This window comes from Ostrinia furnacalis, unplaced genomic scaffold, assembly GCF_004193835.3.
Source record: "Ostrinia furnacalis isolate ACB-3 unplaced genomic scaffold, ASM419383v2 OfSCF1395, whole genome shotgun sequence".
Classification (NCBI taxonomy): domain Eukaryota; kingdom Metazoa; phylum Arthropoda; class Insecta; order Lepidoptera; family Crambidae; genus Ostrinia; species Ostrinia furnacalis.
The window spans coordinates 3,415-18,372 of NW_021131634.1; the positions used below are offsets into that span (position 1 = coordinate 3,415).

The 14,958-nt window shown below is 36.7% G+C and overlaps 1 protein-coding gene across 1 annotated transcript; it reads left to right on the forward strand.

The window, feature by feature from the left end:
* Positions 1-264: 264 nt before the first annotated feature.
* On the forward strand, positions 265-1,326 carry LOC114352511 (uncharacterized). The gene has a single exon (XM_028304136.1). It carries the CDS (start codon positions 265-267, stop codon positions 1,324-1,326), a length of 1,062 nt encoding a protein of 353 aa, XP_028159937.1.
* The last annotated feature ends 13,632 nt before the right edge of the window (positions 1,327-14,958 follow it).

A 14,958-nucleotide genomic window follows, 5' to 3' on the forward strand; every position in this document is an offset into this window, starting at 1 on the left:
GTGTCTTCTTTTCAAAATACTCGTAAATCTGTCAAAGGATAATTTTACTTGAACTAAGTAGTTTTGCGTTAATTAAGTTCAGAGTCCTAAAGTTCAATGTGCAGTGATCTCGTAATTATTTAAAATAAACACAGTGACAGTGACAGTTCGCGGACACTACCTGCGAGCGGGGTGCCCTCTTGCCTCACCGCTGCGACCTGAGACATTCCGCCAATAATTGCCCTCTCTGTCTCGCCTACACCACCAAACCGAGCGGCCCCGATTATGAAGACTTGTCTCGCATGCAATACCGACGCTCACAGCGATGAATACGTGGAGTGTACTAAATGCAACGGGATCTACCATTATCCATGTCTCAATATACACAGGGATAACCTGAGTCCAGATGCAATATCGAAGTGGCAATGCCCCATGTGCATGAGCAAACAACGTAAGGGCGATAACTCCGCGCGTTTGGCTCGTCCATCTACACCGACTTCGCAGGCAGAGATTTCTTTTATGAACGTTACTCGGCGTGCAGCGGCTAGCAAACCGGTTACGGCGGCGGCGCCCAACCAAAATGATGACTTTATACGACGCTCCGATCTGCGTGAACTTCTACGCGAAGAAATGTCAAATATCTTAACATCACATAATGCCGAACTCACATCTACTCTTAGCAAGTTCTCTGAAAAAATCTCTAACTTGAGCACATCGGTCGAATTTATGAGTGAGAAATTCGACAGAATAACTGAGGAATTCCAACAACAAAAACAAGAAATTATGACTTTAAAGAATGAAAATGCAGGTCTGCGTACAGAGGTGGATAACCTAAACAGTAAACTGCAATTAATTGACCAACTGTCACGCGCTTCTTCCCTGGAATTACAGTGCGTTCCTGAAAAGAAAGCCGAAAATGTCGTGCAAATAATTAAGCAGCTGGGGCGTGTTGTAAACTGTCCCATCAACGACCACGACATCCACTACTGTTCCAGAGTGGCTAAGCTGAACCCAAACAGTACCAGACCACGCACAATTATAGCCAAGTTTAGCTCACCAAGAATGCGAGACTCAGTGCTGTCTGCGGTTGTGAGACATAATAGACAACACTCACAGGATAAATTGAACACTACCGATTTCGGATTTGATCCTGAGAAAAAATCTCCGGTTTTTGTCATAGAAAGTTTATCTCATGAAAATAAACAACTTCACGCGGCGGCACGTCAACGCGCCAGGGAACTAAAACATAAGTTTGTCTGGATCAGAGCAGGAAGAATCTTCATGAGAAAGAATGAATCGAGTGAAGCTATTTTTATTAGGAACTCTTCTGTACTCGATAAATTGTAGTGTTCTTGGTAATTTATCATGCTCCGGTCAGTTGTGTTTTGTTCTCATATCATTTATTGCTGTAATGAGTTTCATGTTATATTGTTATCAGACGCAGGACGCTAAGTTGCGTACAAACAAGGGTATACTGCTATGTAACTGCATTGTGGTTAGTGCACTTTTCTTCGCACATTACTCAAAATTATTTAATTATTTTATAATGTCGGGATGCTTTTTTGATTATAATATAGTAAAAATATTTAAACTTCATCTATTTAGTGTGTTTCAACGAAATATTTTGGTACTGTGGCTAGACTTTTTCTATTGTAGAATAACTGAGACATCTTTCACAATAATTGCTCGTCTAATTTTACTCATCATCGTTCATGGAAGGCATTATCAATGTAGCTCACTGCTTTATACTCATGGTGTCGTGTATTGTGGTATTATATGGGTATCGGGCGGATTGAAACTGTTACTATATTTATGTACGAGGGTAGGTACCTTTTATTCTTGTGCTGTTGTGTTTATGCTAAACAGTTTTTTATGTAAAAAAACTGAACTTAGCGTATTATATAAAATAAAACTGTATCATCTCGGTAGCGTAACTCTGTACAATTGCCAATTATACATTGATTACATAACGGTGCACTCGGTATCATGTGTTTTTGTGTTTACCCTTTCGGCGCTTAAATTGTATGACTATCACAACTTACTACCTATTTGTTATTGCATTCAACGCAGAGTTCGATATTTATTATTGCTAAAATGAATAACATGGTAAATAATTTAAGCATATACTATCAAAATGTAAGGGGGCTTCGGACCAAATGCTTGGAACTGTATAATAGTATATTGTGTAATGAATATGATATTTTATTGTTTACCGAGACGTGGCTGCAGGATGATATTATTGGCTCTGAGTTATGCGATCCGAGATACGAAGTACTTCGTGCAGATCGAGATTTAGTTCTAACAAAAAAAAGGTCGGGAGGGGGAGTTATGATGTGCATAAAAAGTAAGTTAAGTCCCCAGATTATATTCGCATGTGAAAAAACCTTAAACACAGAGTTGCTTTGTGTCACTGTACCTGCACGCTGTCTCGGAACAAAGAACGGGTTGCATATTATTTTAGTATACTTACCTCCCGATCATAATAGGATACCCGAGCAGCTAGAAGAAATAAAATCATTTTTAACACAATTAACTCTGGAGCATCCGAATGACACCTGTCTATTAGCCGGTGATTTTAACTTGCCATGCCTCAGGTGGGAGAACGGCCGGTACACACTACTTGACAGCGGCGGTTTAGTGATGCGAGATGCAGCGTCGGAATTTGTTAGATATATGAACTTTCTGGGCCTTACACAATTTAATTTTATCCTTAATGACAATGGACGTTGTCTCGATCTTATTTTCTGTAATGTGAATTCCTCAGTTATTAGGACGGTGTCTCTTATGGTCGCAGAGGACAAACACCATCCCTCCTTAGATATTTGTATTACTGACCTATTTGTTAGGCCACTTCAAGAAATACCAGCGCCTCGTCGCAAGTTTCATACCTGTGATTACACAGCCATCAAAGCTTACTTGAGCGAGATCGAATGGGATGATATGTTTAAGGATGTTATGGTTGACGAGGCATTGGATAAATTTTATAAAAAACTTAACGAATGTCTAGACAGTTATGTTCCAGTCACAAAAACAAATAGAGTAAGAAATAAATACCCTGTCTGGTATAGTTCAGCCTTAATAAAAATCATACACGAGAAAAATAAAATGCACAAAAAATGGAAACAGTACGGGAATCCGCGCGATTACGATACATTTGCTATGTTGCGTAGACGTGAACATTCAGAACAACGTGAATGTTATAAGAGGTATATTGCAGGCATTGAAAACAGTATTGATAAGAATCCGAAAGCGTTCTGGTCATATGTCAAATCCAAGCGAGGTGGTTCTCAATACCCTAAGCAATTCACCTACCAAGGTGAAACATTGGTAGAAGGCCCAGATATCTGTACAAACTTTAATAACTTTTTTCAAAAAATGTTTTCCCATCATTCAGCTGTTACCACTGGTACAGATCTAGATAGTGATATGAGCCGAGAGGCTGGCTCAGGCATCGTGGTCAGAGCGGATCTTACCCCTAGCAAAGTAAAGACAATGCTTCAAACTCTCGATATTAATAAAGGGTCTGGCTGCGATGGCATACCGCCTGTCTTTCTTCGTCGTTGCGCTGACGTCTTGGCTTACCCAGTATACTTGTTGTTCAGATTATCATTAAATAGCGGCATCTGTCCCACTGTGTGGAAGAGAGCCCACATTGTCCCCATCCACAAAAAAGCTTCGAAAACTGAAATAAGTAATTATCGTCCTATCTCTATCTTGAATTCACTTAGTAAAATGTTGGAAAGAATTGTATATGACAGTATCTATTCTACAATAACCAATGGTATATCGCATCACCAACACGGCTTTCTTAAACGCAAATCTACAAATACTAACTTAGCTGAGTTCACTAATTATGTGCTTGACGGGATGGAAGGTGGTGGGCAGGTTGACGTGATCTACACTGATTTTGAGAAAGCTTTCGATCGCGTGGATCACGTCATCCTGCTCGACAAACTTTTTCAACTCGGCATACGCGGGGATCTGCTCAGATGGATCAAGTCCTACCTTACGAATAGATCTCAGGCCGTTGTTATGGGTGGTTTCAGGTCAGACTATGCTCTAGTTCCATCAGGAGTCCCACAGGGATCACATCTTGGCCCTCTATTTTACTGTGCTTACATATATGATATTCACAAATGTTTTCAGCACTCAAATCATCTGCTTTATGCGGATGACAAAAAGATCTTTATGAGGGTGAAATCCTGGGAGGACTGTGTGTCAGTACAGAGCGACCTCAACAGACTAGATGACTTTTATAACAGGAACAATATCACTGTCAATATAGGTAAATGTCAATGCATTAGTTTCAGTAGAAAAAAACAAATCATATTATATCCATACAATTTTGATGGCAGGATTATTGAACGCACTTCGTCTGTTAGGGATCTGGGTATTGTTCTTGACTCTAAAATGATGTATTCTCTGCACGTAGACTACATTATTAACAAAGCATATCGTAACTTGGGATTCATTTTGAGAATCTGCAAGCCATTTAGAGATATACAAATCATTAAGACTATTTATTTTGCATATTGTCGCAGTATTTTGGAGTACGGAAGTCCTATCTGGTCTCCTCAGTATAATAAATATATCCGCAGCATAGAAAGAATCCAGAAACTCTTTGTTAAGCATTTGAACTTCAGACAATCTAGACGTACTAAAGGTTATCTAGAGGACTGTCTTCATTTTAGGCTCTTGTCACTGGAATCGAGGCGTGAGATTCTGGACATGTGCTTGTTATATGACATCATTCAGGGTAATTTGGATGTACCTAACCTTCTTTCGGGGATTAATTTTTGCACTCCCAGATACCGCACTAGACACACACCGTTATTCAGCATACCTAAGCACAGTACCAATTATGCCCAACATGCAGTGTTGGCTCGTTTGCCTAAAACCTATAATGTTAAATATAAAGACGTAGATATTCTTAACGTGAGTAAAAGTGCATTGAAGAAACAATTGCAGAATCACATATTGAACATTTAGGTCAATTGAGTATTTACAAAATTTCAACTAACCCTCAGTTTCTTGATGAGGGCTTTTTTTTTGCTTTAGTAACTATACCTAGTTTATAAATAATAATTACGATAAAAATATTTCAACTATTTCAACGCGCGGGGTGCTTCAGGGCGTTGCCGAGTTTTAAAATAACATCTATAAATTAAAATAAAATANTACGAGGCCATCTGGCCTAAATCTATATACCTATATAAAAGAAAGTCGTGTTAGTTACTCCACTTATAACTCAAGAACGGCTGAACCGATTTAGCTGAAAATTGTCAGGGAGGTAGTTTAGAGCCAGGAGAAGGACATAGGATACTTTTTATCCCGTTCGAAATTAAAAAAAGAGTCTGCTTATTGCCATTGCCATTAAGGAGGAACAAAGTTCGCCGGGTCAGCTAGTAAAAAATATATTTTTGCTGAGGGACTGATAAATCAGTTAGAGTTCTTTTTATTTAGGTACTGATAATCCGTTTTTTGCTTCTTTAGCATTTCAGAATGCCACCAGTGTCACCCTTAAAACCAATTGCGTAGAATCTTGTAACTTAGTAGGTGACCTAATCGATAAAATTTTATCTTGTATTTAAGTAGGTGCCTATTTATATTATGTTATTGCTATTTATCTATGAAAATAAGACAAAATATATGTTTTATAAGAGTCATTTACAGTAGTATAGTTTGAAAAAATTATTGCTGTGAAGTACAGAATCACTTTCGTGGCATCAAAAAATTCAAAACGTTAAATCTTCCAAACGAGACTCACTATTTTACTGATTTACTGAGAATACAATCTTCACATCAAGCGCTACAATTTTTGTTTACAAAAAGTTGAAATAAGTTAGAAATAAAATTCGCCACGAAGGTGACGATGAGAACCGTGACGATGAGAAATAGCCTTATTACTGTCGTTTCTTTGCCCTGGAATGTACAGTCGGGAACAAAATTGTGTTCACCTTTTGACCTTTTTCCGTCGAGTGAAGTTTGAAAAATTGCTAGACATTAGTGAGCGAGTGATCTTAAATGATGTTATAACGCCAAAATTGATTGTTGTCGATCATTCTAAGTTGAAATTAGTTGCGTTTCAGCTTACTTTATTATGTTACACCAAAAATTGAAAACCTTCCGACATCTTTGCTTAACTATAAGTACCTACTAATTTATTATTATATCAGTCCATGTACAGGTAATTATTGAAATTCCTGAAAAAAAAAACTAGCTGAACTGCCAAACATTAAGTTCAGCCTATTATTTAACCTGGAACATGCGCAATCGAAAGGAAATTACTGATCCATATCATCCAGAATGTCGCCATAAATCCAAATTCGCTATTCAGCCTAATTGAAATAAAGACTGGCAATATCTCTTCGCTTTTTAAGGAAGAGGAAAAAAAAGCCATTTTCTTTACTTTTCCTTTTATTTTAACTTGTTTTTAGCTAAAATAAGATTGTCAATGGTTTAGAATAGAATATAAAACGTTTATTTTACTGTCGCATGATAATAAATAATTACTTGATTTTGATGAACCAGTATACCTTTGATTATGGTTCAAGCAGATTGGACGCCATTTTGGGTCCATTTATGTAACTAGTTTTTATGTTTAACTGTATCTATCATGGACCTATAAAAAAAGTCGGACGGATTCTCATCAACAAAATACTGTGACATTAGGATACACCAGCTTGCCTGTACGTACAGGCCGGCACGCACACATTCACACCCTGTTACACCACTTCGAGTGCAAACTTCACACAGTTGACACATTTAAGCAGCGAAAAAACAACACGAATTCGACATGTCTTGTGTGATGAAATTGTGTAAAAACCGTTCTGTTCGAACAAACAAAAATTAAGGAATCACATTTCACAGGCAAAATAATAATCCAATCACTTATTTCCCGACATTAAAATATTGAAATTAATTGAAATCAAACGTCATTCACTCGAAAAAATAATACGTCAAAGACCAGTGTTCTCAGTTATTTACGTGGGAAAATTACCCGAAATATGGGAAATTAATAATAATTTTAGGACTTTTTAGTTATTTATTACGCACACTATGGAAATAAAATAATTTATCATAATAATTGTGTTTTAATGGGATATATTTTCATAGGCAAATTTGATCCTTCCCAAAAATGTGGAACTGCAAAATTCAAATTTTCTTACATTGATTTCAAGTCAGTGTCAGGTTGTATGTTAAAAAAAATCTATCAGAGATAATAAATATATCGCACGTTCATAATCAAACTGTCACTATACAAAAAAGTCGATTTTTCAGGAAAAGCATTTGAAATGCTCAAATTTTAAAACCTTTGCAAAATGAGCAAAATGCTCTTAAATGTTTTGTTTTTTGTTAAATACCAGTAGTGGCTTGTTTGGCTTTTACGGAAGTATAATTTTCTTTCAAATTATCATAATGGTTTATTTAATATTTAATTTTTTCCCTAAAAACAGTGTCACTTTTCCACTAAAATTGAGACAGTGACAGTTTTCAATTAAAACATGTTAATGTTGTATTATTAATTCCGGTAAAAATGACACTGTTTTCATATAAATTTGACGATGAAAAATTTAAAAATGATTATTATTAAATAAAACTAACATAGAAAAATCAGTAATTTTAATGAACTTAAAACTTAATAATTTGGATTAAATGGTACCAATGGTAACAGTAATAAATGTAAATTCTCGATCAGAAATAAATACGTTACACACATGAAATTACTATAAAATTACATCACTTAAATCAACTTCTTAGAAAATAAGGTACTCTCTTGTTCAGGCAGCCTTTAAACAACAAGAACTTGATGACCTCGATGAACTTGACGAACTAGATAGTGATTTTTCATGGGAAAAAGGCTCAGAAAAGTAGGTTTAAATTCTGGATCATTATCCAGCGGCCATTACCTCTGCGAGCTATGTGCCCCGCCCACTGCCACTTGATTTTAGCGATTCTGCGGGCTATGTCGGTCACTTTGGTTCTCCTGTGGATCTCCTCATTTCTGATTCAATCACGTAGGGAAACTAACTGAGCATCGCACGCTCCATCACCTTTTGGGTGACCTCTCAGATCCATAAAATATCACTGGCAACACACACTGACCAAACTTTTGTCTTGAGGCACTGCGATATTTCGGACGTGAGAATATCACGAAGCTTCCCGAACGCTGCCCAGCCGAGTTGGATTCACGATTGACCTCTTTCTCGAAGTTGGACCTACGTAACTGGACTGTTTGTCCCAGGTATACATAAATTGTCAACAAACTTTCGAGTGTAGAGTCTCCAGATGAGTGGATACTACATGGACATTTGACATGTTTTTTATCTTATCCATATTCATTTTCAGGCCCACTTGTTGAGAGGCTCTACTTAGGCCATCGAGCATTATGCCTAGATCTTCCACAGTCTCAGCCATGATTACGACATCGTCCGCAAATCGAAGGTGGATGATGTACTCGTTGATATTTATGCTAAATCCGCTCCAGTCCAGCTCCAGAAGCTTGAAAATATCTTCCAGGGCGGTGTTGAACAGTATCGGAGATATGACGTCTCCCTGTCTCACCCCTTGCTGCAACTGGATGGGTTTCGAGTCCTGATCCTGGAGACGAACCGACATTGTGGCGTTTTCGTACAAGCTTTTCAACACTTCGATGTATCTATAGTCAAATTGGCACCGTTGGAGAGACTGTTGCACTGCTCAGATCTCGATCGAATCCAAGGCTTTTTCATAGTCCACAAATGCTAGACAAAGTAGTAATTACCTTGATAATTTCTTTGATTTTACTAGTGTTTGGATTGACTAGTGGCATTTTTGTTAGATAAAATTATAACTACTTAATCATTTAAAAATCTTTGTTGTTGTTTTAATATTACACTATTTGAATAAACACAATATTCTACGAAGTGATGAACAATCTTTTTAAAAATGTAAGAGAAATATTGTCACTTTTTGTTTTAAGGCGTTTTTCGTATTACTTTATTGTGACTTATCTTATGGTTTGGAGTAAAAGCGTCTTTATGCTAAAAATGACGTTTTTCAACATAGAGTTTACATAACTATCACGGCGTGCCCGTCCAGATCCCGTCACTACTAAAAACGTGTCACTGTTACTCACAACAAATGCCATAAACATTTTCCCATTAAACTCCATAACGACACTAGTTATATCTGCCGAACTATTTGAGTTTTAAGCGTGGGATTTTTACAGCATGCACTTTTCGCGGAGCGCTGATAGATGGCGTTGTTAACTCAATTTATCCAAATTTCGTATAGTGACGGTTTGATTATGAACGTGCGATATATTGATGATGCATAAGATTATGATTATAATATACACAAGATTCGTAATTTGTAACTGCGTGAATCATTTTTGATCAACATTATGTACATAACTACATACCCTGACACACTGACTTGCAAACAATGTAAGAAAATTTGAACATTGAAAATTTCGCGCCTACCTCAACGCATTCACCTTTCATCTTTTTAAAATGGCACGGAATAATTCTGTCTACATTTCCAAGTAACATCTGCCGATCTATGTTTTTCTTAAAATAAATGGGTATAATGTTTTGGCTAACATGGCATCCCTAAATTCACTCACACAATAGACAAACGCCAAAATTTTGCGTCACAGTTTTGTTGTAGCGCGAGTTCCGTCCGCCTTTTTTTATAGGTCCATGGTATCTATATGTACCTACACATTAATTATTAAGAACTCAGATAAAATATTATTGTATTCTTTTTTTGCAGTGTGTCATGATTATATTTAAATTTTCAAAAACGATACCTATGTAAGAACTATTTGTGAAAACTCTTTTGGTAAATGTGAAGTTTAATTGGTAACTCTATGTGTAATAAAGAATGCTGTTTGTTTTCCTAACAATAAAATAAAAATAAATAAGATTTAACTTTTCCTATTTATCAAAACAGACATACATTTTAACCATCCCGATCCCCAAGAAACTGCCCAGCTATAAACATTTGAATTTGAATTATATAGCATTATGAAACTGTACCCAAATATTATGCCATTTCGTTCAATGAAATAGTGGTTTGAATCGTATCTCTCCAAGTCATCTCTTTCAGGACGCCTTTAGGTGGAAGGCACTTAGATTAACTTTGTTAGGAAGCAATCTAGACCTTGCTTTAACTACCTGATAGTATAACTAGGTTATCCAAACAAAAACAAGTACGCACAGCCTCTTAGAGCGGTTTCAGACTAGCGTTTTTTTCTGCGCGTATTACGGACGTTTTATTACACGCGCGCTACCTACATTATGCGCTTCAAAAAACTGAACTCACGTACACGTGCATATTTCAGCGTGTTCGCTCGAATAATATGGTGAAACTAGCGGCTGCCCACGACTTCGCCCACGATTTTACGCATAAGATCCTGCCGCTCCCGCGCCGCCGCCGCTCCCGCCCCGCTGCCCGCTAAACTCGAGGCTGAGGCCTACCTAATAAGAGCTTACAAGCGCGTCAACGCTCGTTCAAGATGCGCGTGTGCAAAAGGTGAACTTATAAAGTGAGCTTTCAAAAACGAGCTTATACGCTCGAGGCGCACCCATTTTCTCAAAGCGCACCTCTGTTATGTTACCCTGGTACTTTTTATTCATCCTAGTAGACAGGTCTTTATGTTAGTAAACATAGGTGCGCTTCGAGGAATACCTCATACACTCATAAAAAACGCTAGTCTGAAACCTCTCTTATCTCTTAATTCAATTTATTATCAGCACATCAGCCAATAAGCGGCGTTGCCGTTAATTTTGCGTCAGGCGTCAGTGATAAATTAATCTGCAATTTGGGCGAGCACACGCTCATAATCAATTGGATGGAAACGAAAGCGGAACGATAATTGCTGATCAATCGAAGTTTGATTAATGACCAAATTGGTATTGTTTTTTGTCTTCAACTGCCGTTAATTTTGGATGGGAATGAGATCACAGCAGTATGTTATTTTTACCAATAGCTAATTAGCACAATAACCTCTAACCCTCTTCAGATAAAAATAAACACAAATCATCAATTTATATCAGTTAGCATTTGTTCCCTTCCCCTTTCTCTCTTTGTTCCTTATATTCCACCTTTAGGTTCAAACTGTACATGAAAATCAAATTGATTAAATAGATATTCAGTAAGTAACAGAAACAGGTGAGTTACATAACTAAACATTCGGAAATAATATTATTCATACAGTGTAATGTGACATAACGTTTCTAGTAGGTACTTTACGACTCTACGTGTAGCTGTCCTAAATATTGATATTTTATTATTTGTATTTATCATTACTAGCGGCCGCCTGCGACTTCGTAAGCGTGGATCCCATTTTACCCCTTAGGGGTGGAGTTTCGTAAAATCCGTTCTTAGTGAGGAGCACCTACGTTCTAAAAGGAAATCCCATGTAAGAGACTCCTAGCACTTGTAGTTTCTGAGATTTCGTGATGAGTCAGTCAGTCAGTCAATCAGTGACCTTTCGCTTTTATAAATAGATCATTACAATACTTTATCGAAGCCCTTAATTGAATTTTAAACCAGCCTACCTATATCCTATTAAGCTAAACGCGTTTTTTGTGATTTATCCGACCATTTCTTCGGCGACAAAAGGAGCTAATCTTTTAAAGGAATACTTTTTGTAAAGTCAAGAGGAACAGGGTCAACCATGATTAGGGTTTTTAATTATGGTTTGTTTTTTTTTGTATTATAAAAAGCGGTATTTTGAACTACCTAAATTATCTGTGTACCTACCTACCTAACTGTGAATAAAAGGACTTTAATATAATAATGTGTATCTGTTTAACACTGATATTAATATCATATTCCCATCGGTCTCAGAATCTGAGACCGATGGGAATGTGACCTCTATCTGAGACTCAAATAGAGGTCCCGAGTTCGATTTCCAGTGGCGGCTAAACTTTCTGTTCGATATGGTTGCTATCCGCCTGGCTAGCTACTATTGTAAAAACAATATTACTATACAAGTATGAGTGTGTAGGTACCTATATTAGTATGAAGACCAAACTAGAAGATATTTGAAAATTTTATTAGAACTTTACATCTGCTAGTACACGGGACCTACATACTCGTAAATATTGTATAAGAATGGAATAATCAAAGAAGAAGTATAACGATAAACTAAATATCGGAGGTAACAAAACTTTGGCACAGGTACTAAACTCAGGAAAAGCAATATGGAAGTCTTCGAATAACAAGACGAATAAAATACGAAACTGGAATTTATTTTTCATGGTAACCTAAATTATATTAAAAAGATAAGATAGAATCTAGTAAATTCAACTTTATAGTGTATCAATAACAAAATTTATTACATAATAATAATATCTTCTATTTGCGGTATCGCATCCAAGTGGTTTGCAAATAATTTAGACTGTGATTCTTAATCCCGAAAATTGGAATCCCAATTCACTCTATCCGGAAAGAACGCTATTCCGCCACTGGTGGTAGTAGGTTCAAACGATACTTAGTGTAAGTGGAAAATAGTAAAAGTCTTTTATTGCTTTTATGTTTTTCAAAGGCTTGAAGTGCTTATTAAATGCTTAAATACAGGTTCAGAAAGAAAGCTAAATTACCACTAAATTACTGCAGTAGCCTAAGCAAATTATGAAGAAAGAGGAAGTAGACGACTGTTTGTAATGTAACAATTTTTCTGTTACTCCTGTGTTTGTTACTCTTACTTTTTGCTTATTGTGCGTCAAGTGTTTTGCAAATAAACTTTTTATCTATCTATCTATCATTGCAATGGGACCCGTCTCATCATATTGTGAAAGAAGGTCACGATTACGACTCTGGTTTTCAGTGTACTCCATCTCGACGTCTGACAAAAGCACGTAATAAAACCATGTCTAGATTTATAACAGTTGATTTGTTAGATGTAAATAAATGGCCAATTTCGGCTTATCTTACGGTTTAGTAGTATACCTAGGCTACCACAGAATACTGAGGCTTGATCAAAGAAGATTAATCAAACAAACAAGATCCATCTTACATATTTGATTCTAAGACTTATTTAGATGCAGGCCGCTACCAACCGGGTAACATGGAAAGCATTGGGGGAGGCTTATGTTCAGCAGTGGACGTCCTATGGCTGAGATGATGATGAAGACTTATTTTCACACAAACATAGTAAAAAGGTGAACCTAATGGCATAAATAGCATTCTTCTGCAGTTATATATTTTTTTTGAGTTTTTCAGTAACTTAGGCGATATATTAAAGTCGCGACAGAAGAAAAATTTGTCAAGTGGCTCGTAGGAATTTCTTAAACAAAACAATGTTGCCATAAAAAATGTATTGTTTTAACAGAAATTCCTCGAAAGAGATTTATCTTTCACCAAAGAAAATAATTCCCAGATAAATCACGTGAAAAGCGATTAAAGTTAATAGAATCAGAGACTTTACTAAAAGAATTCCAATTTTCGTTTATTTGTCTCTTTCTTTCATTTAGTGCATGAGAGAGATAGAGTTTGAACATCCAGGTAGAATAGTAAGATTTTGTTTGAGCAATTTCAAGAGACAGGTTTCGATTGAAAGTCGTATATTTTAGGACAATGTCTTTGGACTGAGAATGTATAATAATAATCTACTCAAGACAAGGGTCGGCAACATTTTGAGATGGAAAAGTCAAAAGTAACTATTTATAATTTCAAGTTCTTACAATGCTACTTAAGATTTGTGTGATCATAGTAGAGTGACTAACTCACCGGTTTTCATGGAGTAACAAGTTCTTTGGATTTTGATTTCAAAGGGGTTTGATTGTAAAAGAATTAATTCCCATCCGAATTGAAGAGGACTCTACATGAAAAAGCTCACGTGCCGCAGGTTGTTAACCCCTGACCTGAAATTAGGCGGTTATCACACTGCGCCGCGCTCCGCCGCGGAGCGCGTGATTTCATATAAAAAATCCGCGCGCAAACGCGTTGTTAGTGTGAAGTGCCGCGCGTGTTTTCTATACAAACTGAGATCTTGCATACAATGATTAAATCTGTCGTCCCGCGTACCGCGGCGGAGCGCGGCGCAGTGTGATAACCGCCTTAGTACAAACGACGACACATTAACGTAAATACTGTGGCATCTTATCGAGTAGAGAGAGAGAGTATTATAGTGTTGTCAACCGTTTGGTGTAGTGGTTCAGAACGGACTACTATGCCAAGAGGTCCCGGGTTCATTTCCCAGTCGGGAAGAAATTGAAAATTAGGTAAATGTAGAATTTTAATTTATGTGACGGGTCTGGGTGTTTTCTATGTATAATATTATGTATTTATTTACAAAAAAATATATATTTAAGTATGTTTATATCCGTTGTCTAGTACCCATAGTACAAGCTTTGTTTAGTTTGGGGCTAGAGGCGCAGTGTAAAATGTCCAAGGATATTTTATTTATTTATCTTATAGGTACTTACAGCAACAGTAATAGGTGATATTTTGCAACCAAAATGTAAAGTGTGATGTGCTTTTGACGGTGCTGTGAGAGCAACATTTATCAAGTAGGTAGACAAGAAGATTTGGTGCCAAATATTGTATTGTATATTTTTTGCAAATTCGCTCTTAAAATGCCTGCCGTTGTTGTTTTGATGTGATGTCGTTTAAACCAGAAGTATAATCGAGGTGGCTTATTGGAATAATAAAAACCGGCCAAGTGCAAGTCTGTTTCGCGTACCGAGGGTTCCGTACAAATTCGTAGCCATGTAAAATACTTTACTTTGTTCCTTTAAGGTTCCCGAGCAAAATACGTCAAAAACCTCAAACACGTTTGTTATATGGGAGGGGTCCTTCCCAGGGGATTTAAACAGATTATTCTGTTCAAATTTTACTATTTAACCCATTTAGACCGATAATTATTTTTGTAAATAAAAAATGTTTTTTCAGCAATAACTTACAAAAGGAAGCATAAAAATCATGTAAAAAATATTTAAAAAAATAATCCATAAAAAGGGGGCCGTGGGGAGCCCGTACCATATA